Source organism: Myotis lucifugus, unplaced genomic scaffold, assembly GCF_000147115.1.
Source record: "Myotis lucifugus unplaced genomic scaffold, Myoluc2.0 scaffold_10, whole genome shotgun sequence".
Lineage (NCBI taxonomy): Eukaryota > Metazoa > Chordata > Mammalia > Chiroptera > Vespertilionidae > Myotis > Myotis lucifugus.
The window spans coordinates 5,614,428-5,639,534 of NW_005871058.1; the positions used below are offsets into that span (position 1 = coordinate 5,614,428).

The 25,107-nt window shown below is 36.8% G+C and overlaps 1 protein-coding gene across 1 annotated transcript in view; it reads right to left on the bottom strand.

Moving 5' to 3' along the window:
* The window catches only part of CFAP54 (cilia and flagella associated protein 54), a 241,930-nt gene that overhangs the window by 151,315 nt on the left and 65,508 nt on the right, over positions 1-25,107 (bottom strand). Inside the window, exons 20-25 of the mRNA XM_023749820.1 lie at positions 21,145-21,321; positions 17,409-17,501; positions 16,968-17,153; positions 9,426-9,562; positions 5,681-5,828; positions 3,881-4,036 (exon numbers count right to left, since the gene is read on the bottom strand). Of these exons, the coding sequence (XP_023605588.1) occupies positions 3,881-4,036; positions 5,681-5,828; positions 9,426-9,562; positions 16,968-17,153; positions 17,409-17,501; positions 21,145-21,321 (897 nt within the window). The remainder of the gene's footprint in view (positions 1-3,880; positions 4,037-5,680; positions 5,829-9,425; positions 9,563-16,967; positions 17,154-17,408; positions 17,502-21,144; positions 21,322-25,107) is intronic.

Consider the following 25,107-nt stretch of genomic DNA (forward strand, 5'->3'; position numbering starts at 1 on the left):
TCAGTCCCTCATCTAAAGTAACTTAAAAACCTGTGGGGAGAATAAAATCAGTACATGAATAACTATAAAACAAAGCATATTTTATCAAGTGCCATAAAAGATACAGACAGAATGTTACATGGGCATAAGAAACACTAAGCTCATATCCAGGCATAGGAGGTCCTGGAAAACCATATGGAGAAAGATATACCATATTAAACATATACTGATACCAGGTACTTGGAATACTAGTTTCCTTCAAAATTAAAACCAAACATTCATATCCCAGGAAAACAATTAATTCTGATGTTTACTTCTATTCTCCTTGCTTCATACTATAAGTAATACTACCATCAGAAAAGTTGAATTGAGATTGCATCAATCTATTCTTTATTCAGATTATCTCAAAAGAAAAATTAATATGTTAATTTCTTCAAACTACCATTCCAACAATAGTATTACTATTGTCACAGTTCACTTACACGTTTTTTAAATGCTTCTTTAATTACTCCCTTCCACCAACACCCTCTCCTGCCCTACCAGATCATATCCCCAAATCATGTAAACATTAAGTTGTGTCCTTTTCTCCTGCCTCAAATAATTGTGTGTGTGTGTGTGTGTGTGTGTGTGTGTGTGTGTGTAACTACTAAATGTACATAATAAGAGGGTTGATGTTAGGTTACAAAATAGGATTTATACACACTTTTGTGAACTGTGCATTTCTCCTTCAACCATGTCTTGTGAAAAAAAATCCCTCCAAGTCTACAGGTTTAGCTGCAATTCATTATAGTATTTCTAATGCTGCATAATTATTTACTGTGGATCAATCATAATTTAGTCAGCCACTTCCAGAATCTCCATGTTGCAGTTTTAGAATTGAGATTTTGCAGTGTGGCCATCCTCCTGCTACTTCACTTTCTCTTTGTCTGCAGTTTTATGGCCACCACCGAGAGTGCCACAATAAATACCCTCATACAGGCTCAGTGTCCAGTAGGAGAGGCAACGGAGGCGCCAGCTTTGCGATGATAACCAGTGAGGATGAGGCACCGTCCTCCAGGGCACAGTAAACATTCTAAGTCAGTGACAATTATGTGGTACTGGGTCCCCAGCAGGTAGAACACATGGATCCAGGAATGAAGGGGTGAAACTTGGAGAAGCATCTCACCAACTGGTGATTTTATCCTATGGGATAAATTACTAGTAGATGGACTGCTGTCAGGTATACTTGTTTTTAACTTTAATTAAAATTAGATTTAGTTTCATTAAAATTAGATTGCTTTACCAAATCCAATGCCTATAACAATTCACATTCCCCCCATTAATGAATGAGAATGCCTTTGCCCCACATCCTCACTAGCAATAGGAGTTACAGATCTTTTCCATCCTGCCACTGATATGAGATTGTTCATTTAATGCGCACATATATGAATAATCAGAGTTGGGGCAGCTTTCATATGTCTCTCAGCCACGTGGATTTGCTTTTCTGATAAACTACCTATTTGTATCCTGTGCCCAGTTTTCTGTTATAATAGTGTCAATTTGTAAGACTTTTTGTTATGTATGCTTATCATTCATCAGTGTTAGATATATTTTTTCCAAATCCATAAACTTTGTACTACCTTTATTATGGTCCCTTTTTTCACACATAGATTGCTGTATATACAGTCAAATATGTCTTTTTTTTCTTGTTGTTTCTAAGAGTTCTGTCTTGCTTAGAAATGGTTCCCCAACCCTGGATTGCACAGGTAATCTCTTGGGATTTTTTTGTCACATTTTTAGCTTTGGTCTGTATTTACAATCTCAATATTATTAATATGGCACAAATAGAATCAAATTCAACTTTTTTTTCAAATGAATATCTAGGTGTTTTACTACAACTTACTAAAAATATCCACTCTCTTTCCACTAAATGGAGATGCCAATTCTGCCATACATTACATTCTCATACATACTGAGGCCTACTTCTAGAATCTTCTTTCTGTTCCACTCATCTTTTCCTATTCTAAACAATGCACTCCATTCCTCGGTTTTTCCTCACAGCTATAAGCATTCTGAGCTGTAGCTAAAGGAATCGTGAGTCAGTAGGATCCTAAAGGATGACAGTGGACTATCCTGAACTCAACCAGCCTGAGCCCCAATCACAGCTGCTGCTCCTAATGTGGATTCTTTGCTAGAGCACATTACAAGGCATGCATTGATATGGTTAATGTTTTCTTTTCCACTCTCTAGGAAAGAAGTACTAGATGTTCCCATTCACACTGGGCAGATAAGAATATACATTTAGAGTCTTGCCCCAGAGCAATGATAACTCTCCTACCTTCTGACATACTTTATGAAAGGATATGAACTTTCTGGGTGATTCTCAAAACAAAACATTAGACCACTATATTAGTAACATTATGTCAATCAGACCTAATGAGCAAGAAATGGCAAGTGCACTAAAGACCTGAATACGATGCGTGCCCTCCCGAGGGTAGAAATAAACCCTATGAAGATTCAGGGCCTGACACATTAAGTAACTATCTGGGAGATGCTGAGACACCCCCTCCAAAGTAAGTCTGACATCTGGCATCTCTCATCTCTGAAACAGAGAAGACAATGACAGGTAGACACCTTTGGATTCAGGAGGAAAAATATTCTACACTTGAAAATACTGCTTCAATCCATTTACAAGTGACATGGAAGGCTGCCAACTATTAGCCTAGATGTTGGAGGCATATCTCTTGAGCAGCTGAACTACTAGATGTGGGGAATTCCGGAGGAGGAGGCATGTCTATACTAACAGTAGAGGCACTCCGAGGTGAATATTTGTTAACTTCTTTAAGCTCTCTGATTAATTTCCTCAATAGTGAATGTAAAATTTTTACACTTTGTGTAAGTTCACTGATATCATCTTGGCTCTCAAAATCTGAGCCAATGATGATGATGACAATGATGGTGATGATGAGTAACTTTATGCACCATCAGCAGTAAAATCTTCCTTCTCTCCTTATTTCCCTGTCCTAGGCAGAATTCTAAAATAGTCCGCAAGTCCCTGCCCCTGATGTGTAAGCTTTGTCTAATTCCTCCCCGCTGAGTGGAGGTAAGACCTGTGAAGGTGATGGTGCAGTCACTGTCATGACTGCATTTCATTATATAAGACTCCTCGGGCATAGCAGAGGAGACTCCCCTGCTGGCTTTGAAGGAGCAAAGTGCCATGTTGGGAAGGAAACTGGTAGTCAGCCTTCAGGAGCCAAGGACCTCCTATCACATAATCGTAAGAAAATAAATTTTCTCAACAACCAGTGAGCTTGGGAGAGGACCCTAAGGCTCAAATGAGATTGCAGCCCTGATTTCAGCCTGATAAGACCTTGAGCAGCCCAACTAAACTACATTCAGCTTCCTGGACCATAGAAACTGTGATAGTAAATGGGTGTTGTTTTAAGTCACCAAGTTACGGTGATTTGTTAGGTAGCATGAACAACTAATATAATCCCTTCAGCCAGGGTATCTTCTAACTTCTCCATCACTGAGACATCAAGCATGTTTTCTTGGGTCATCCACCAATTTTTCTCCCAGATGATAGCTTAAACCATTGCTTTGAATAAATACTATTGCTTCTAACATTACAAGAACACAAAAATTGAACTGAAATTTAAAAACCTGGAAAAGTATTTAAATATAGACAGCACTGGGACTGAATATTTTCAAAGAAACACATTTTAAGTCCTTATTTATGTCTGCCCAGACATATCATTTAAATTATTTAAATGTTTTTCAGTTAACTCATGACAATTCATAAAATACTTGTTATTTGTACTTTATAAGAGATACATTGTTTTTTCTTTTCCAAAATGCACTGTTGAGTTGCCTTTGTAAAAATACCCTTATCTGGGGGGAGAAGAGGAAGAAATACCCTTACCTGTATGACAGGTACCAAAACAATATTGTGATAGATTATAGGTGCAAGGAGGCCATAACATTGAGTCACAGATTGAAGAGCATAACTGGAATCATTTAGGTAGTTGCTAAGTTCCAATGCCACTAACACTCTCTCACATTCAATTAGTCTAGCAATCTGTAAAGAAACAGATATTGTTACACAAATTAATTATCAGGTACTTCACTAATGTGTCTAAGGAAAACAAAGGTAGGAAATACGATCCCTATGGCTTAACAGGATGAACGTTGGCATAAAGGAAAATCTAAATTCAGGAACAACACTAACTCCCAAATAATGCTATACAAGGATAACACAATTTTACAATTAAACTTCAGAATTTTTTGTAAAACAATACAAATACCACTAGTGACAGAAAAAGAACCAATCTTTGTAACTGGTAAGATAAAATCTTGGCTATGTTTTAATGTAAGAAAAAACAGTTGTTGCAAAAGCAAAAATTATAATAAATAATAATTAAAATATAATCTCTCTGTAATATTGCCCCCACTTGATGAACAGAGTCCCATTTCCCTTCTGAATTTGTGAGAAAATAGCAAATTTTCAGTAGAGCACACTAATCTCCTGTTATAATGCTCCTACATAAGTAAAAATGATAGTAAAATGTGAAGATAGGCTTTTGTGATTAAATGACACTTAAAAATAATAAGAATCTTATCTTACTCCTCCTTTCCCTTTCCTGAGGAAGATTTCATTATTTTGCTATGTATATACATACAAGATTATGTACAAATAAAACTGTATGAGTGGCAACCAGAATTTTCCATACAACAAATTATTACTCGAATACTAGCCTAGCATTCTGAAAATCATTGAAGTACTTCAAAATTGATGCTGAAAGAAGAAACTGAATATGATGTATAGTAGGAACAGACTGATGGTTATAAGTACTTGGGCTCTGCAAGACTGTGCACTTGCCTTGGACAAAGAATCATGTTTTTTTCACTTTCATATTCATAAAAACTAGTACAAATTCACATAACAAATTATTGATTAATTAATGAATAAGTGCATGGGTAGAAAAGAGCAACTGCAAAAGAACCTAACAGCCAGGCCAGCATGACTCAATGGTTGAGCGTTGGATTATGAATCAGGAGGTCACGGTGCGGGATCGATCCCTGAAAGGAGGCATGCAGGAGGCAGCCGATCAATGATTCTCTCTCATCATTGATGTTTTTATCTATCCCTCCAACTCTCTTCCTCTCTGAAATCAATAAAAATATATTTTTAAAAAAACAACCTAACCAAAAAAAAAAATGGCAAAAGCCTCCATATATCTAAGGTGAAAAAAGTAACTTCAATCTAAAAAGAAAAAAAAATGTAGGATTGTTATTAAAAGCAAGAGTGTAATCAGGTTGTAGGTGTACATAGGACAATGTTTATAAGCTCCCTGAGACTCTACCAATAGGACATAGGTTAAATTCCTGCCTCTGTACAGGAATGCAATGTTATAACTTAAAAAGAATTTGGTAATTGATATGTACCATCATGAAAATATGTCCAAGATATATTATAAAAATGTTGAAAAGTCAAGGTGGAGAATAACAAATGTATCATGATCCCATATAAATTGAAAAAAAGAAAAGATAAGATAAACCTGTGAATCCTACATGGACTATCAAACAAATCAGCACAAATACACAAGGGCTCCTCAGTCCATTCGCAAACCAGGACTTACATTCCCCAAAAACATGAAGTTGAGACATCAAGAAACAAATAAAGGAAAACTGGCACATTTTTAATCATTTTTAACTCACTTACTTGTTGAGCAGGAAAAATCTCATTGCCTTTGATATTATCACAGAAAAGATTTTCTTCTTTAATTTTAATGTCACTTGTTACAAAAATATTCCTGAGAAAAAGGCTTAAGAGGATTGAAGAAGTCTCTGCCAAAATCTCTGAATGTAATCTGCAAAAAGGAGTAAATGACATTACAGGTTTAAATATAAAAATGATTTAGCATGTGAACTTGCCTTTTTAGATTGATTTGTTCTTAGTATCTAAACAATGATCCCAAGTCGTGGAATAGCTACTCTGGTACAGTGTTAAGTTAAAAACAAAGACTATCCTTAACAAGTTCACAACTAAAAGAATTAAGCTGTCATAGATACATAAAAATAACTATTGTCAAAGCTTTCTGGTTCTGATATATAAAGTTCTATTTTATCAATATAATGAAAACACTATAGATAGTCAAGTTTGGAAAATAGACCCATTAATTAATGAACTTTATGAAAATGAGGGCCATTTATAGTAGAATTGGCTGGGGGTGGGGTAGGGTCGAGAGAGAGAAACTTTTGCATTATTCCTAATTATCTTTTCTAAGTTGCAGTCAACAGTGCCAACCATTGGCAAAACTGGAAACTCTACAATCATCCTTTGCAATATTCCCTCCCTTACCCCTTAGTCTTATTTGATAGCAAACCCTCCCTTCTAAGATTCTAAGTTTCAGGTTCATCTACTCTCCATACACCCTATTCCTATAAAACAAGAAAGAGTCTAGCATCAGTAATTCACACCTGATGAATGTCTGTTTTATCACTAGGTTAAACTCTAAAATTATCTTTGCCAGGAGAATTTTAGTTCTCCTACTCTCTTTGTCCTCATGCTAACCATCAGAACCTTGACATATGCAGTAAGTCCAGGCTATCACCTCCTCCTGGCTCCATCTCATTCTCTGCCCAGCTCAGACTCTGACAGTCATGTCAATAGTGGCTTCTGTAGCACTTTAGATTCTGCACCTCTTATTTTATGCAATAATCAATTTGCCTGCCCTTGTATAGATGTCACTGTCCAATTTTTCTATTGTTTATTCTCATTCATTCTTTTTTTTTCATTCAAACTATCATTTTCTGAACACTTACTATGTATAAGACACTATTCTAGGATCTGGGATATAAGGATGAATCAAAAGTGGCCCTTCAACACAAGGAACTGGGCTCTACTACAATTCATGTCATGTGACAGCAACTGAGTCATTAGTGCCTCTCATCAACACTTTTAGTTGTCCTGATGTCACCTTATTCACATTCCCCACAACAAATGTCCTAAACCCCCTGTTGTCCATTCCATGTGCTCCTATGTCCTTCTGGCTCTAGCATAGTATCATCGTCATCTGCATCTTCTTGTATCTTCAGTCTCTCCCTCTCTACTGACTCCCTTCTTTCTACCCTCCAAAATCCTTTCCTTAAGCTTGCCCTCCCCCTCAAGATTCTTCCCACTTTCCTCTTCTCTTTACCACCAAACTTCACATGAGTAGTCTGCCTGCTACAATTCTCCATTTTCATTTATTCCTCAGTCAATTGCAAAAGTTTTCTGTCCCATCATAGAACAAAAATCACTATCTTAAACTCCACAATGGCCTCCTAATTGCCAACTCTAAAAGCCTCTTCTTAGCCCTAACTGGTTTGGCTCAGTGAACAGAGCATCAGCCTGCAGACTGAAGAGTCCCAGTTCAATTTCAGTCAAGGGCACTTGCCCATGTTGCTGGCTTGATCCCCAGTAGGGGGCTGCTGGCTTGATCCCCAGTAGGGGGCATGCAGAAAGCAGCCAACCAATGATTCTCTCTCATCATTGATGTTTCTATTTCTCTCTCCTTCTTCCTTCCTCTCTGAAATTAATAAAAATATCTTTAAAAAATAAATAAATAAAAGTTTTTTCTTAGTTTACATCCTACCCTGTCTCTCTGTAGTGTTCTATTATGCAGCTGCTCTACTTGACCTTGCACTTAGCATTCAGTACTGCTGGCGTGTTCCTCCATGGTGATGCTCTCACTGCCCTTGGCAGTATACTTTACCAAACTTTCACCTCCTGGTCTGCTTCTTTCCAATAGCCTCCCTTGGTGCCATTTCTGCTTCTGTCTCTTAAATGTGTGCACACCCAAGGTGCAAATTCCAGCCCTCTATTTTTCAGCTAAATAGTCATCCCCTGTCAAAATTTCAATGATGACCTCAATGAAAATTTCTAAATCTGCAGCTCTAGCCCTAACCTCTCCTTAGATGTCAGCACTAAATATCCAACTACCTACCTGATATCTCATATCTATAAAGATGTCCTGCTGGAAAACTAAACTCAAAATATTTTAAATCATATTCATTATCTTCGTCCAAAAACTTGTTCTACCGGTCCTATCATGCTCCGTTAGTAAATGTAATAGGCCTCCCAGTCAGGTGACCTTGGAAATCCCAGTCAACTTTCACTCCTTTCTCTCTCTTATCCTTACAAGTGACATAAGATATTCTCTTCCTCCTCTAAAAATAATTCTCAAATCCATCCTGCATAGCACCTAGGACATAGTAAATTCTAAGTCTACATTTTTTAATTAAATGTAATTATATCTAAATCTGAATAAGGATCATCAATGTCTTTACTCAACCAGAATTTGCACTTTAAGCTCGTTATCTTTGATTCAGAAGTGAAGGGTTTTGTCTTCTTATTAAAGAAATTTCAGGCATTAACAAGCAGGTGAAGGGGAATGTTGTTTTTCAAACTTGTTGAGACAGCCTGAAATCATACCAATCCTTGTTTCTTAAGCTTCTCTTAAATTTATTTTCTTTTTTAAAAAATATATTTTATCTATTTCAGAGCGGAAGGGAGAGGGAGAGAGAGACAGAAACATCAATGATGAGAGAGAATCATTGGTCAGGTGTCTCCTGCAGACCCGTACTGGGGATTGAGCCCACAACCCGGTCATGTGCCCTGACTAGGTATTGAACCGAGACCTCCTGGTTCATAGGTCAATGACTCAACCACTGAGCCATGCTGGCCAGGCAAACTTTGTTCTTTTAAGAAAAAAAAGGCTGTAAAGCAAAGTATGGCCTGTGGTTTTATATGTGGCTTCTACTGGCCTATTTGCAGTTGCTGGTGGTCTAATTCTGGGAGCTCTTCAAGCAAAGAAAAGCATTTATAACCTAATAGTCTACCCACCCATCAGACTCAAACCTTTAACCGGAATTTGACCTTTCTCTGTTATAAAAATTCCTGCCCTAGCTGGTTTGGCTCAGTGGATAGAGCATAGGTCTGCAGACTGAAGGGTCCCAGGTTAGATTCCGGTCAAGGGAACATGCCTGGGCTTCAGGCTCAATCCCCAGTAGGGGGCATGCAGGAGGCAGCCAATCAATAATTCTCTCTCATCATTGATGTTTCTATCTCTCTCCCTTCATCTCTGAAATCAATAAAAATATATTTTTTAAAAATTCTCAATGCTATTTGTGCTTTATAGTATAATTGACATTACCTTGGTTAGTGTTTGGTATTTTTTTACATAACTTTCATCAACTTATATTCAGAATGCATCCATATGCCTGCAGTGTTTTTTCTGATTCTAACAAAGAAGTTTCTAACAAGGACTCAAGACCTTGAAATGTATATACTCATTAAAAACTGATCAGAAAGTTTTATATGGGCTATCTTAACATGAAATTAAAAATAAATTAATTCTAGGCTTCACACCCAACATTTAACTTCAAAAGGCAAATTAATATTTCAAAGGAGTATTTCTAATTACCTTCTCTGTGTAATAGTCATCATACTGCTTAAACAAACCACAGATTGTTCATTGTGAGGTGGTGAAGTGACAAAATAATCCCAGACTGGTGAGAAAACTTTCTTAGCCAATTCATAGTTACCAATCTGATAGGCAACCTACAACAGAAAGCACATTATCTTATGAAATATTTTTATTTTTGAAAAGTACATTTTAAACAAGAGTTCTGCTAGGGTCCTATAACGTACTCATTTCATATGCAGTCATTCACATTTGCGGCTCTGGTCTGCAGTGCCACAGTAAGGTAATGATGGCCATCGGCAAGGGAGACAGACACATTTTGAAATCTCTTTTATTTCTGAATTGCATAGAAATTTGAAACTCTGTAAGGATGTTTCAAATTCTCATAAGCAAAACAAAGATCAGATCTGAGCCAAATTAATTTCATTTCCATCTATCTCAGCAGCGCACTCCATTTATTATAGACACTGTTATAATGAACAATCTGTTCCAAGAGAAACAATCAGATTTCCCAAACCAAAAATATGAAATATACTTCATTCTTTTCTGCTTCTGACTGACACTTTCGGAATTTTTGTACAACAAAGGGTTCACAGCTGAAAAGAGTGAAGAATAAAACAGAGATGCTTCCAAGAAGCCATGATATATTTTAAATTTAACACATTCAACTTTAGGCAAAATAACTGCTTTTACTCATATAACCGAAACATTCAGAAGAAAAAAGTCATCAACTTACCTATTTCTTTTGGTAGAATATATTTCTTTAAAGATATTTCTAAATATCATTCTATTTTTTTATGTATAGCAATATGAAATCTCACCATAAGTTATATGCTGCTTCAAGTCCTTAATGGAAGCAGATAAAATATAAAGTATACTAGTAAATTCATTGAATTAAGGATGTAAATGACATGTTGCTAGGTTATATTCCACTTCCAGGGAATAATTTACAGATCTAGAACTTTTTAAATCTGCCAGGTCAACATTCAAAATCAACCAACCAATAAACTTTTATGAAGTTTCTACCGTGTGCTAAGCACCATAAAAATAGATTCTTCAAAGCTGAAAATGCTCTCATATTCCATGAAACTGTAATCAAGTTATAGACATAAAACACATGAAATCACAGAAAAATTACAAATGATAACATAATAGTTGTGGAGGCTTAGAAAAGAAGAAATAAAGACTTCAAGGAGGAGGCAGGGCTTAAGTTGACCCCTAAGAAGAGATAAGGTTCAGATGAGCATAGCTTAGGCAGAATCTGAATAAGGTCCATTAATGGAAATCACCACAGTGCAGTTAGGAGAGACTGGAAAGGCAGGCCAGAATTTGGAGAAAAGTGGGCAATATGATTGGACAGGTAAAGTGGGACATGGTGTCAGAAGGTCTTGAAAATAAGGTAGAAATATTTAAAGATGTCATGCATTATTGTATTGACTCCTCACCCCAGCTCTATTAAGTAAGCTCTATTACCATCTACGTATTTCAGATGAGGACAATGGGGCATTGAATAGTTGAATAATTTGTACAGAGCCTGACACTCAGTAAAAACAGTGGAGCAGAGACTTGAAGTGGAAACTGAGTCACTTTTCTGGGCTGCATTGTTCACATTAAGGATTTGGACTAAGTGGTCACTAAAACACCATCTAATTCTAAGATTTCCATGGGAAATAGTAACAGATGATGTATAATGGGGTTGGTGAAACTGTAATTGAATGTTCTTTCCTTTTGAAAAATAATGTTATTTATTCAATTAGTGAACACTGTGAAACAAGAAAAGATAACTTGATAAAACTATGGTTTATAAAATAACCAGTCTTTGTGGGTTAGCAGAGGAGTGCGATGATACGCGCATGTTCAAAGATGGTTAACTGGTAGTGATGTGCTGAACAGATGATAGAGGGGATGAGGTTAAAATGAAAAAGCAGCACTAAAGACTGATGTAATTATGAAGTATAGTATAAACTTAGATACATGACCTTCACCTGGCTTCCAGAACACCACACTCTTGATTTTCTTTTCACTACAAAGGCCACATTCCTTTTCAGTTGCCTGTACAAGCTCCTCCTCTTTCCCCCAATCTCTGTATATTGGCAACTCAAGGCTTCAGTCTTTGAACCTCTTCTCTTTTCTGTCTGCACTTATTTCCTTGGTGATATCATCCAGCTCCATGGCTTGGGCACATGAATACTCTCAAATCCCTCTCCTGCCCAAACCTCTGTCTCTCTTAGACTCCAGATTCATACATCTAACTACTCAACAATATCCAACTACTCTCTGAATATCCAATAAGTCTGATAAGTAAGAAATATCTAATAATATCTAATATCTTACTTCAACATACCCTGAGCTGAATTTCGGATCTTCCCTGCCTCTATCTACACCACCCACGGCCTTTCTCAACTCAGTTCATGTCAACTATATCCTTGCAGTTGGTCAGCTAAATATCTTAGAGTCATCTTTCAGTTTTCTCTTTATATTCGTTCCATCAGGAATTCTTGTTAACTCCTCCCTCAAAACATATCCAGAATCTGGCCACTTCTCATCACATCATCTACTATCACTCTGGCCAAGCCACCTTCATCTCTCATTCGATTATAGGAATAGAGAGGTCTCTCTGCTTCCACCCTTACCCTCTTATGGTCTATTTCCAGTATAGCAGTCAGTGTGAGACTTTGAAAATATAAGTCACATTATATCGTGCCACTACTCAAAACCCTCCATTTCACTCAAAGAGCCAAAGTTCTTAAAATGGCCTAAAAGTCTTTTCATGATCTACTCCCCTACCCACCCATTCAGCTTTACTTCTCTGACCGATCCTTTACTCTCCGTGGGTCCCTCTACTCTAGCCATATTGGCCCCCTGGCTATTTGTAAAACATACCAGGTGCACTTCTGGATATCTTAGGGCTTTTGCTCTAGCTCCTTCTGCAGAATGCTCTTCTTCCAAGAGTCTTTCCCACACCTCTTTCAAGTCTCTGCTCAAACCTCACTTTCTAAGTGAGGTCTTCCCTGAGCACTTTATTCAACACTGTAATCAACCTTCCATTCCCCCACTTCACATTTCCATTTCCTTTTACCATACTCCACTTTATATTTCCTTAGAACTGCCCATTTCCTCTAATAGAAGGACCCAGCAATCTGTTTAACTAGCATTCCTGATCACTGATTCATGCTCAAGTTTTGAATAACTAGCCTGGAGCAATGCTGGCACAGAGTAAGCACTCAGTAACAAGGTGTAAATGAATTGAATAATGTGTTGAATGCATCCTTTTCCACAGAAGAGGATACCCAGAGGTTGCACTGTACTATAATACAATTGACTGGCCCAGAGTGAATGCCTGACCTAAGCTGAGTGTTTTATAGCCCCACTTCAAAATAGGATGGACCCCAACCCTAATTTTGGTTCTGAGGTTAAGGCTGATGACCTGGACACACTTGGAGAATTTGAGAGAAAATTTATTACTCACACAAGACTCCCAAGGAGAGTTTGGCAGGCACACACAGGTCTGGGCTGGCTTGGACAAAGCAGAAGAAATGGGTTGGCCCTTGATTAGTGGCTGGGCTGCAGGAATAAGGAAAGTTCCTGCCACCTGGAAGGTTTAAATTTCCTGCTGGCACCAAAGATAAGGTAAGCCCACAGACCTCTCTATCAGCCTGCCTTACTGTGTGGCCAAAGGAAAAAAGAGGGGTGAGGTTTAAGACCAAGTCAGTGGTCAAACATCAAAAAAGAGGTCAGATTCTTTATTATATTAGGCAAGTCAAAGTCTCTCTCCCAGGAATTTGGAATTAAGATTAGGAGGCAGCTCTGTTTACAGCTAAATTTGAGGGATATATAAAAATTAATGAGGTGCTATTTTTCCTCCAAAGATAGAGAGGTAAAGAAATAAAACCTTTAGAGAAAGAAAAATAAAGCATATTTAGAGGGAACCAAAGGTATGAAACTTAGAGCTCTGCAGCCTTCCCATGGTGTATTCCCCACGCCAGGCTGGCTCCCCTACTTACAAAGTCTTAACTGAAACCATAAATCAAAATTATCTAAACAAGGGTTGTTATATATGTTTCAAAGAAAGAAGAAATGACATTTAGCATAGAACCTGACACAAAACAGACAGTGAATAAATAATTCTTCAATAAGCAAATAGGTATAAAACGAGTAGTCATAGAGGATAAGAGGGAAAAGTTGAAATTTCTTAAAGAGCTTAAAAGTGGTGTTAACTATCTTTTTTACCTGATAGCTTTTTCTTTTATTATTTGAATAGTCATAGGCAAAACTCTATTAATCAAATAATTTCAATGACTTCATATATGAAGTGAAAAAAAATGTATGAACTTTATTTCCCCTTCGCCTGACACCACTGTGTTTACTGACAAAGCATTCATGTCCCAGCATCAAATTCTCTTGCCAACACTGATCATCAAGACCCGCTGAACAACACCAAACCCAGGCAGAGACAAGATGGGAGAGATGCAGGCTCTAGAATAACTGGGCACTTGTTAGACATCAAACACATGACTTCCTTGGAACCTGACAGAGCAATAAAAATGCATGAGCTGGTTCAAGTGTCAGGCTTACCATCTGCTACCCAGGTAACCTTGGGTAAATTAACCTCCCTGAGACACCTTTTCTGGAATTAACTGGGACTGGCAGAGGAAGAATCAAATTAATCTCAGGCTCCTCAACTATAAGATGAAAGTGATAATACCCCCTCATAGAGTAATTATAATAAAGGGAATAATGCATTTTTATTTTTTTTATTTTTTTAAAATACATTTTTATTGATTTTTTTTACAGAGAGGAAGGGAGAGGGATAGAGAGTTAGAAACATCGATGAGAGAGAAACATTGACCAGCTGCCTCCTGCACATCTCCTACTGGGGATGTGCCCACAACCAAGGTATATGCCCTTGACCAGAATCGAACCTGGGACCCTTCAGTCCGCAGGCTGACGCTCTATCCACCGAGTTAAACTGGTTTTGGCAATAATGCATTTTTAAATGCTTGTCACACAATAGTTTTTGATATTCCACGTTTCCTTTGTTCAACTAGCCACTGTACCCACTCACTATTGGATTTAATAGTTCAATAATCCTGCAGTATATGGCATTTTGTATATATCCATTTTACAGATAGAGAAATAGAGACCAAGAAATTTGTCTAAAATTCTGCTCACAGATTTCTAATTTTCTATATTTTATATCACATTATCTAGCCATTCCCAACTTAAAGGGGAAGAATAAAAAGAAATGAGGCTTTAAAAAAGAGGGAAATCAGAAAATATCTACAGAAAATATATCATTCATATAGGTTCCTCAAAACAATTTTTCAAATAGCCTGAATTAAGGGAATACCTAGTAAAGAGTCACCTGAATTTATTAATGTCTAAAGAATAATGTTGAGCAAAAGTGCAACCTAAAATCTCAAGCCCCAGTTAATAATAGGCAGTAAGTGAAATATCTCCATAACTTATTATAAGAATATTTATAATATTTTTTAAAGAACAGAACTATCCTGAAATTAAAAACCACTCTCATAAAAATAAATCACAATTCCAAGAGAAAGGTCTATTTTCTTGCTAGAACCTTTAAACTTTTGTAAATAAGGAGATTTACTAAATGAGAAAATTTTGCTTTAGCCACTTAACGTTATGAGGCAGAATGCTCATAAATTGTTATAAACTAACTGAAGTACTGCAAATATGGTATCAATAAAGACACACAGGTCACTGCCTTATGACATTTCTCATTATCCCGGCAGTATAGCTGAGACTTCGTTTTATTAATTTTCAATGAAAGTTCTGCCAAGTGAATCCCAAGATTCAAACCACTCCCTGGAGAAAAACTAGGCCTTGATAAAATATTCTATTCCTCTTTTTGAAATAACTCCATCACTGCAAATTAGGGAATATATCAGATCCCAAAGAAATCAAAACATCAGAAAACTATGAGCCAATATGATGTGCTAAACCAATGCTAGACAAATCCTAGCAATTCTCTCAATTTAATTTTCTTTGAAAAATATGATCATATAAAAAGCCACTAAAATCTTCACTTATAATACTAATCAACTATTAAGAGAAAAAATAGCACAATAGAAATGTAATAAAATTTAGAATAGCCATCATCTCTATAGTCAATAATAGGTTTAAAATTAGATGCTTGAGACTTAGGTCAATGAGTCACACTCTTCTTAGCATCCTTTTCACTGGTGACATGCTTTAAGTCAGGTAACCATTTCAGCAAAAATGTTAATTCATGAATATATCCACAACTAAATACAACAATAATATTTATTAAGTGCCTACTGTGTGATAAATGCTCTGGTTAAACATCTGACATGAATAGCTCCACTTAATACTCATATTCGCTTTAGGAGGTAGCTACTATTATCATTCCAACTTCACAGATGAAGGTTATTTGCCCACTATCACGTGGCTAGTGCGAGAAGCTTGAATTTAAACTCAGGTCTGCCTGTCCCTATTAACTCAGAAATTTCACTTCTATAAATCTATCCGAAGAAAGTAATCATGAATACAACAAGATGTGCATCACAGCTTTGCTTATAACAGCAAAGGACTGGAAGGTCTTTAAATTTGTCCAACAATGAAAAATTATTAAACAAGCCACGATCTAGCAATAAGATAGATAATACCATGCAGTTGTTAAAAATTACGTTTTAAAAGAATAATTTAATGGAATGGGAAAATGTCAGTTATATATTAAAATGAAAATATCAGAATATACAGAAATATGATTAAAATTACATAGACATAATTCATATGTATGTATGTGCATGTATAACACCCATATATATACACACAGATGAAAGTATACCTCCTGTTCTCTCCACATTGGCACTACTGACATCTTGGACTGGATAATTCTTTTTATATATATATTTTATTGATTTTTTACAGAGAGGAAGGGAGAGGGACAGAGAGTTAGAGACATCGTGTGCCCGCAAAAAAGTTGCATGCCCTTGACCGGAATCAAACCTGAGACCCTTCAATCCGCAGGCTGACGCTCTATCCACTGAGCCAAATCAGTCAGGGCTTGGACTGGATAATTCTTTGTTATTGGGGCCAAGCACTGTCCTTTACATTGTAGAATGCTTACCAGTATCCCTGGCCTCTACCCACTAGATACCAGTAGCACCCCTCTAGATTGTAACAACCCAAAACGTTTCCAGACACTGCAAATGTCCCCTGGGGGCCATAATTGCCCCAGGTTAAGAACTGTTTCTCTGGATGATAGAATAACAGATAACAATCATTTTTTTTTCTTTTTTCATTTCAGTATTTTCCAAAATTTCTAAAATTAATGTTATATATTTTTTTTCCAGGAAAAGGTGTTATTATAAAAAGCAAACTCGTAAGAGAAGGAATTATTCCTGCTTTATGAGATTAAATTGCAATAATGGAAAACATGTATTACAGGAGCTTTAGAACATCTGCTATGATTTTTTTCCCCATCAGAAATTACTTAATAACTGCTCAATGGAAAAACACGTAAAGAACAAAAATATGAGCAGAAATCTCTTGTACCTGCGTCAGGAACATCCGAGCAGTAACGGCAGAAAGAGGTGGATAAATCAGAATCGGTTTAGTTGTCTCCCCAACAGCATTACCGACAAGCTGCCCATTAGAAGAATAAGCAGCAATTGCAAAGACATATTTTTCATTGGTTTCCAAACCTTTCACTTCAAAAATGCTTTTACCATCCGCTGGTATCTATTAACAAAAACATTCCAAGTTATGTATGAAAATTAAAGTAATGTAAATTTAAGTATATAGTTAAGTAAACCTTATATATAAAAAAACCTTTTCATTTACTGTTAGATTTTAGTCAGACTCAAGTTGAAATTAGAGAAATTCACTGATATGATAATGACTTCATAAAGGAAAAAACTGACATTAAATGAGATGTTTGGTAAGATTCCTTGACAATTAGAGGTTCGTTTTGTTTTTATTGTCCATTTGACATACCGCCTCTCCTGAGTTTGGGAGACGATTATTATTTAGTCTCACTTTTCCATGGCTCCCTTCTGCTTTGCAGCCCAAAATGCGGTACCACGACACCTGCCGAGGAGAGAGACAAGCCCAGCATCTGTAGTCTGTTTAACAAGGCATTCAATTTCCTTTATCAGAATATGGCAAAGAAATGAAAATGTAACTATGCAAGTTTTAAAACATGACATCTAGGTTTACAAAAGTACTTAGGTTTAATCTTTTTTAAAAAAGGCAAATATAGGCTAGTTTACCTGGGACTAACAGGATAAAATATTATTCATTATTCATTATTTTAACTACCACTAACTGAGCAGTTCCTACATGCTGAGTATTGCTAGGAAATTTACATATGCTTTCTAATATTCATAACATCACTATAAGTTGGGATTACTATTGTCATTTTGCTTTACAGAAAATGAAGACACAGAGACGTTTAATAACTGGCCCAAAGTCAGATAGTGTCAGGGAGTGGCTCCAAAGATGACTTAACTTTGATAGGAAAAAAGACCAACACTGGAATGATTTTCATATTTTATTTAATAATATATGACAAAAAAGTAAGTGGAAAAAGAAGCAAGATACTAAATTATAGTATTTAATGTAAAATATAAAAATACATGTTAAAAAAAAGCCTGGAAGAAAATGTTCCTAAATAAGAATGGTGGTAGATTTGGGGTAATAAAGTGGTAAGATTATGGGTAATTTTTTTTCTCCAGTGCATGCATTTTCTGATATCCTTTTGATAATTCTTAAATATAGGTATAAACCAAAAGCAAAATGCACATTCTACTAAAACAACCAAACTTAAACTTGATTAAATGCCTAGACAATGGCCCTTCTGCCAAAATGTCAAAATAATGGAAATCCTTTATTGTAATGAACTATTCTCACTATAAGGAAAGGGAGCAAGTTGATACCCAGGGACCAGCATTATTAGGAGCCATACTGACCAGGGGTTAAGAACAGAGGAATTGTCATCATTGTGGCATTCCCTTTTCCCCATAGATTCCCCTTCACAACATCTCAACTCCTAAATTACAAGGAAATTGGATGACAAGTGAAATGTAAACTTCTCTAAGGAGCAAAGGCTTCTCATAGCTTAGTCTGCTATCTCTTCTTCTGGGTCAACAGAAAACCCTAATTGTGCCTTGTCTGTTCAAGTAGTTCTCAACTCAGACTATGCAGCAGAATCACTTTTTAAAATACACTTTGTACAGAATCAATCATTTAAAAAAATTACATACACCCAAGCCTGCATGGCCTCAGTGAATAAGAATTTCTGGTGCAGGTGGCCAAACTTTGTGTTTCCAAAAAAATTTTCTCAAGTGATTAAGGAGCCGTCTACAAAGGCAGGAGAACTCTAAGGACAGAGAGTCCTAAAAAAACTTGGAAGCTGGAGGTTGGGAAAAGAAGTCAGACGAATCTCACACAAAAATGAGAAACTAACTTTCCTTGACCGCCCATGCAAAAAAATGAACCATTTTTCGTAAAGAGGAAAAAAAGAAAGTTTATGCTTATGATTTAAACCATTATTGCTCTAAGCTAAGCTCTATTTATCAACCAGAATTTGAAGGGTAAAATTCCCTCTAAAAGCATATTTACAAGCAGGCTTTATATTTTGTTCCACAGATGAAAACATCTTAGTTTATATAATTACTTATAAGAAGCAATGTGTGATTAGAATCTACATAAGAGTAATGACACCATAAACAAATCATCACTAACTTCAGAAGTAAACATGCATAAATAGCATCAGCACTTTCAACTATTAAGACAGATTTTAATGAAACCTTAACAGTGATTTTGATCAAACAAAAGATGGCTGAATTCTCAAACCAGAAAATGTATTTAAGCCCACAGCACCATCTAGTGCTGCTCAGTAGGAAGCAGAAGGTAATTTCCTAGAGTATATAACTCTGCTAATGTATTACATACATAAACTTAATATAATGTGGCCCGGCCAGCGTGGCTCAGCGTTTGAGTGTTGACCTATGAACCAGGAGGTCACAGTTTGATTCCCGGTCAGGGCACATGCCTGGGTTGCGGGGTCGATCCCCAATGTGGGGCGTGCAGGAGGCAGCCGATCAATGATTCTCTCTTATAATGATGCTTCTATCTCTATCACCCTCTTTCTTCCTCTCTCAAATCAATAAAATATATATTTTTTAAACAAAAAAACTTAATATAAAGTGGTAAGTCCAACAAAAAAACTTAATATAAAGTGGTAAGTCCAACAACTACAAGTCAAATATGGGACTCATGTCTTCCTATTTCCAAGCATTATGAAATAAAATAGTCACTAATTTAAAATGCATAAAAAATAAGATTTTGGTAAAATAAACCAAAACATTTGAAAAACAACAACTAAATCTCTTGGTAAATCATCCAGTCTTAGTTCTGCACTAAATTTCTAAAATCAGTGACTCCCTATTCTTTCAACATATCCAGAAAAATCCAAAGTTGAACTTTAAAATGGCTAGCAATTGGAATAATGCATTTATTATAGCGCAGTTAGACATAAGAAAAATGATACTTCTATTCCCCCAATTATAAGGCATTGGGAAGATGGTATTACTTCTCACTGATGTCCATCTATCATCAGTCTAAAACTCCTCAAAGACTAGAACCATGTTTTATTTGTGTTTATACCTCAATTACCATACACTGCTTGATAGATGATAGATACTCAATGCTCATTGGACAACATTTATGAAAAAATAAAAATTAAATCATGTAATCATGGTTACATTATTAATTGCTTTTAGAAAACTTTACTATGTATATTTAATAAGCTATGAGGGGAAAAGTTAATATACCAAGAATATTATATAATACTTCATTTAATTTTCACAGTAAACATATTTTACAAATGAAAGCACAACAAAACATAAAACACCTCAGGAAGTATAATCAGATTTCCTAGAGAGTCCTACTGCTAGCAGGTGGAGCTGGAATTTTTAAACTTGCATCTGACTTTAAAGCCCATGCCCTTCCCACTATACCAAGTCAATGTAATCTCATGTGGAAGTCCTAAAAGAATCAAAGACACAACTTTAATTTTTATATAACATCGAAGAGCATGTTGTTGATCATCCAAAAGAGGAAAAGGTAATATTTAAAATATAAATTAGGTAGAACCAAATGTTTGTGAGGAAACTAAAATCTCAAGTTACAGTAACATTTAGGCTGAGTTCCAAGGCATTGAGGATGGAAAAAAAGAGCACATTCTTCAATACATACATAAAAATGTGTGACTTATAATATAGCTGGAATTGTCATTTGTATGTTTGTATTAAAAGCATCCCCATTTACTTGGAAGAACTTTGGAAAGAACCACTAAATTCACCATCCCCAAATTCATCTCCATCATTGACTCTGAGAATAACATCTACCCTCTTCAAGTGTCACACTAGAATGTCAGCATATGACTCTGTCATGGTGATGAAGATACTTACAAATGCTTCTCTACTGTTTCTCTTTATTATATATGTGGGTATCGCAGGACTATAAAGAGCATAAAGGGAACCAGCATAAAAAGGAAAAGATCATGAAGAAACTAAGTATAATTACTACATTAGAATATTAATCCCAGTGTTCGGTGCTAATAAATAAGACTAGTCAGGCCCTAAAAGCAATAAAAGTATCAATCATTATAGTCATAAAAGTACTTATTTTGCATTGTCTGAAGTAAAGATAATAGTGGACAACATACCTTAACATCTGAAATAAATGGAGCAGGTTTCAACATCACAGAACAATGAGTTCGGGATAGCAGGATAGGTGGAGGAGGGATTCTGCTTTTCTTTTCTTTTGAACTTTCCATATTTTTCAGATACAAATATTGAGCATTTTGTTCTACTTCAACCTTCTCAATTAAAGAATATGCTTCCTATAATAAGGTGTGAAAACAGAAAAATATATTTCAAGAGCTTTAATTTCACTTATATTTGTAGTAATATTAAACAAAACTATCTACACTAATAAAAGAGAAACATGCAAATTAACCATCACACGGCCACTCCTCTACACCCACAAGCCATGCCCACCAACCAATCAGGAGTGAGTATGCAAATTTACCCAACTAAGATGGCGGCGGCCACAGAGCTGGAGAGAGCAGGAGGCTTGGGTTGCCTCCGGCGATGGAGGAAGCCAAGCTTCCCGCCTTCCGTGGCCCGCCCTGGCCTCCGCTCAAGGCTACAAAGTTTCAATTATAGAAGATAAATGAATCCCAGATACCTGCTTCCAGCCCGCCCTGGCCTCCGCTCAAGGAGGCGCTGAAAAAAAAAAAAAAAGAATAAAAGGAGAGGCTGGGAGCTTGGGTCACGGGAGGGTGTGGCCAGCCTGAAAACGGCCATCAGCCCCTCACCCAGGCTGGCCAGGCACCCCAGCGAGACCCCCCAACCCTGAAGGGGGTGTGGCCAGCCTGAAAACAGCCTTCAGCCCTTCACCCAGTCTGGCCACACCCCCATGGGGTGAGGATCCCCGCTGGGGGGCTTGGCCAGCCTGCAAACAGCCATCAGCCCCTCACCCAGGCTGACCAGGCACCCCAGGAGGGACCCCCACCCTGAAGGGGGTCTGGCCAGCCTGAAAACGGCCCTCAGCCCCTCACCCAGGCTGGCCAGGCACCCTAGCGGGACCCCCACCCTGATCTGGGACACCCTTCAGGGCAAACCAGCCGGCCCCCACCCATGCACCAGGCCTCTATCCTATATAATAAAAGGGTAATATGCAAATTGACCCTAACAGCAGAACTACTGGGAATGACTGGTCACTATGACACACACTGACCACCAGGGGGGCAGACGCTCAATGCAGGAGCTGCCCCTTGGTGGTCAGTGTGCTCCCACAGGGGGAGCTCTGCTCAGCCACAAGCCAGGCTGCCAGCTGCCAGCAGAGTGGTGGTGGTGGGAGCCTCTCCCGCCTCCTCAGCAGTGTTAAGGATGTCCAACTGAAGCTTAGGCCTGCTCCCTGCTGGCAAGTGGACATCCCCCGAAGGCTCCCAGGCTGCCAGAAGGAAGTTTGACTGCCAGCTTAGGCCCGCTCCCCCGGGGAGTGGGCCTAAGCTAGCAGGTGGACATCCTTCGAGGGGTCCCAGACTGTGAGAGGGCATAGGCCAGGCTGAGGGACCCCCCTGAGTGCACAAATTTTTGTGCACCGGGCCTCTAGTCTTGTTATATATAGTTCTTTGAGTCTTGGTGGTATACATATTTTAAGCACTGAATGATTTTTCAGAAATTTAAAAAATAGCTACTAAATAAAGCTAAGTAAAAAAATAGTTATTAAGGCAATAGTGTCATATATATGTCTAATTTGTTTATCATTGTTATTATATATTAATATGAGACATTTCATTTTTTAATCAAATCCTCTGAATATCTATCATCATATTTCATTATCCTTAAAAAGTTCATAATGCAGTCATCTACATTTATACTAGTGAACTGTACACCTATTCTTAATGCAACTTGAAATGTAACTCTCAAGCAATGAGACTATTAGTATATGTGGTTTTTAAATGAATATTATTCAGAGTTTCTTCCTATTAGCAAGAAGAAATAAAGCAGTTAAAAACACTTATTCTATATACCTGAAGGAAAGGCAATCAAAAGAAAGAAAACATGGGAACCAGAAGACCTAAATGATATTCAAAATAAGACTAAATATATGGTCAATAATAATACATGCAAATGGGTTAAAATCCTCTTTTAAATTAAATTAAAAGCCAAAAGCACTCTAATTGAGCTCCAAAGCAAAAACCTATGTAAACATTCAAATTCAATGTATGATAAAGAAGAAATAGCCTTTCCAACAGATAGTACTTGGACAATTAGACATCTACATGGACCCCTACATCACACCAAATACAAATATTAATTCAAAATCAGTTACAGATCCAAGTGTGACAGCCAAAATATTCTTAGAAGAAAATGGAGTCAATCTTCATGACCTGGGATTAGGATTTCATCAAAATTAAAAGCTTCAAATGATACCATCAAAAAAGTGAAAAGACAATTGACAGAATGAGACAAAATATTTACAAATCTTACATCTGCTAAGAGGCCTGCATTTAGTATATATAAAGAACTGTTATAAATTCATATAAAACAACAAACAACCCCACTAAAAATGGACAAAGGGTTTGAACCAACATTTCTCCAAAGAAGATACACAAATGGTCAATAAGCCCATAAAAAAGTTTACATCATTGGTCATTAAAGATGAAGATATAAAATCAGCAAACTGACTCAAAAAAACAAAACTTGAACACAGGAATAATGATAGAAGAAACTAAAAAATATATCTGAAAAAATACTTCCCCACAAAAGTGTCAGGCTCAACTAATTTTCATTTGAAAAATATTTCAAAATATCAAAGGAACTAATCATTCCCGGTGCCATTTTTAAAATTTTCTATCTACCACAGATAGATAGCCACAGCTTGAATAATTTACAAATTATTATACTTTGATACAAAATCTGAAATATGACTGCACTTAAAACACAGAGCAATCTTCTTATAGTATGATACTGAATCATGAAGAAATAGAAAATATGAACAGACCAATAACAAGTAAGAAAATGATCAGTAATCAAAAAACCTCCCACTAAAGAAAAACACAGGACTGGATGGTTTCACTAGTGAATTCTACCAAAAATGTAAAGAATAATTAATGCCTTCTCAAACTCTTCCAAAAACTTGATGAGAAGGGATATTTCCAAAATGACTTTACAAGGTCAGCATTATCCTGGTACCAAAGCCAGAAAAGGATACTACAAGAAAATTACAGACCAATATTCCTGATGAACATAGATGGAAAAATCCTTAACAAAACATTAGCAAACCATATTTAACAGTATATTGAAAGACTCATACACAGTGATTAAGCAGGATTTACTCCTGGGATTCAAGGATGGGTCAATATAAATATGATTCAAATCAATAAATGCAATATACCACATTAACAAAATGAAAAAAAAAATATGATCATTTCAGTAGAGCCCAAACAGAATTTGACAAAATTCAACATCCTGTTATGATAAAAACTTCTCAACAAATTGCATACAAAAGAATATACCTCAACATAATAACGGCCATATATGACAAACCCACAGCTAACATCATAACAATGGTGAAAGATAGAAAGTGTTCCCTTTAAGATCAGGAATACGACAAGGGCACACACTCTTATCACACCTATTCAACATGGTACTGGATATCTTAGCCACAGCAATCAGAAAAGAAAATGAAATAAAAAACACCCAAATCATAAAGGAAGAAGTAAAATTGGGGGAAAGGGGAATGCTGGTCAAGGATACAAACATTCAGTTATAAAATGAAATAAGTTTTAAAGATCTAACGTACAGCATGGTGACAATAGTTCATAATACTGCACACCAGAGGCGTGCAGTGGCTGGGTGAGTGGCTGATGGCTGTTTGCAGGCTGGCCAAGCCCCCCAGTGGGGACCCTCACCCCATGGGGGTGTGGCCAGACTGGGTGAGGGGCTGATGGCCATTTTCAGTCTGGCCACACCCCCCGGTGACCCAAGCTCCCAGCCTCTCCTTTTTTTCTTTTTTTTTTTCAGCGCCTCCTTGAATAGATTTTAAGAGTTTTCACACACACAATAAAAGCAACCATGTGAGGTGATAAATGTGTTAATTAGCCTCATTAGCCTGT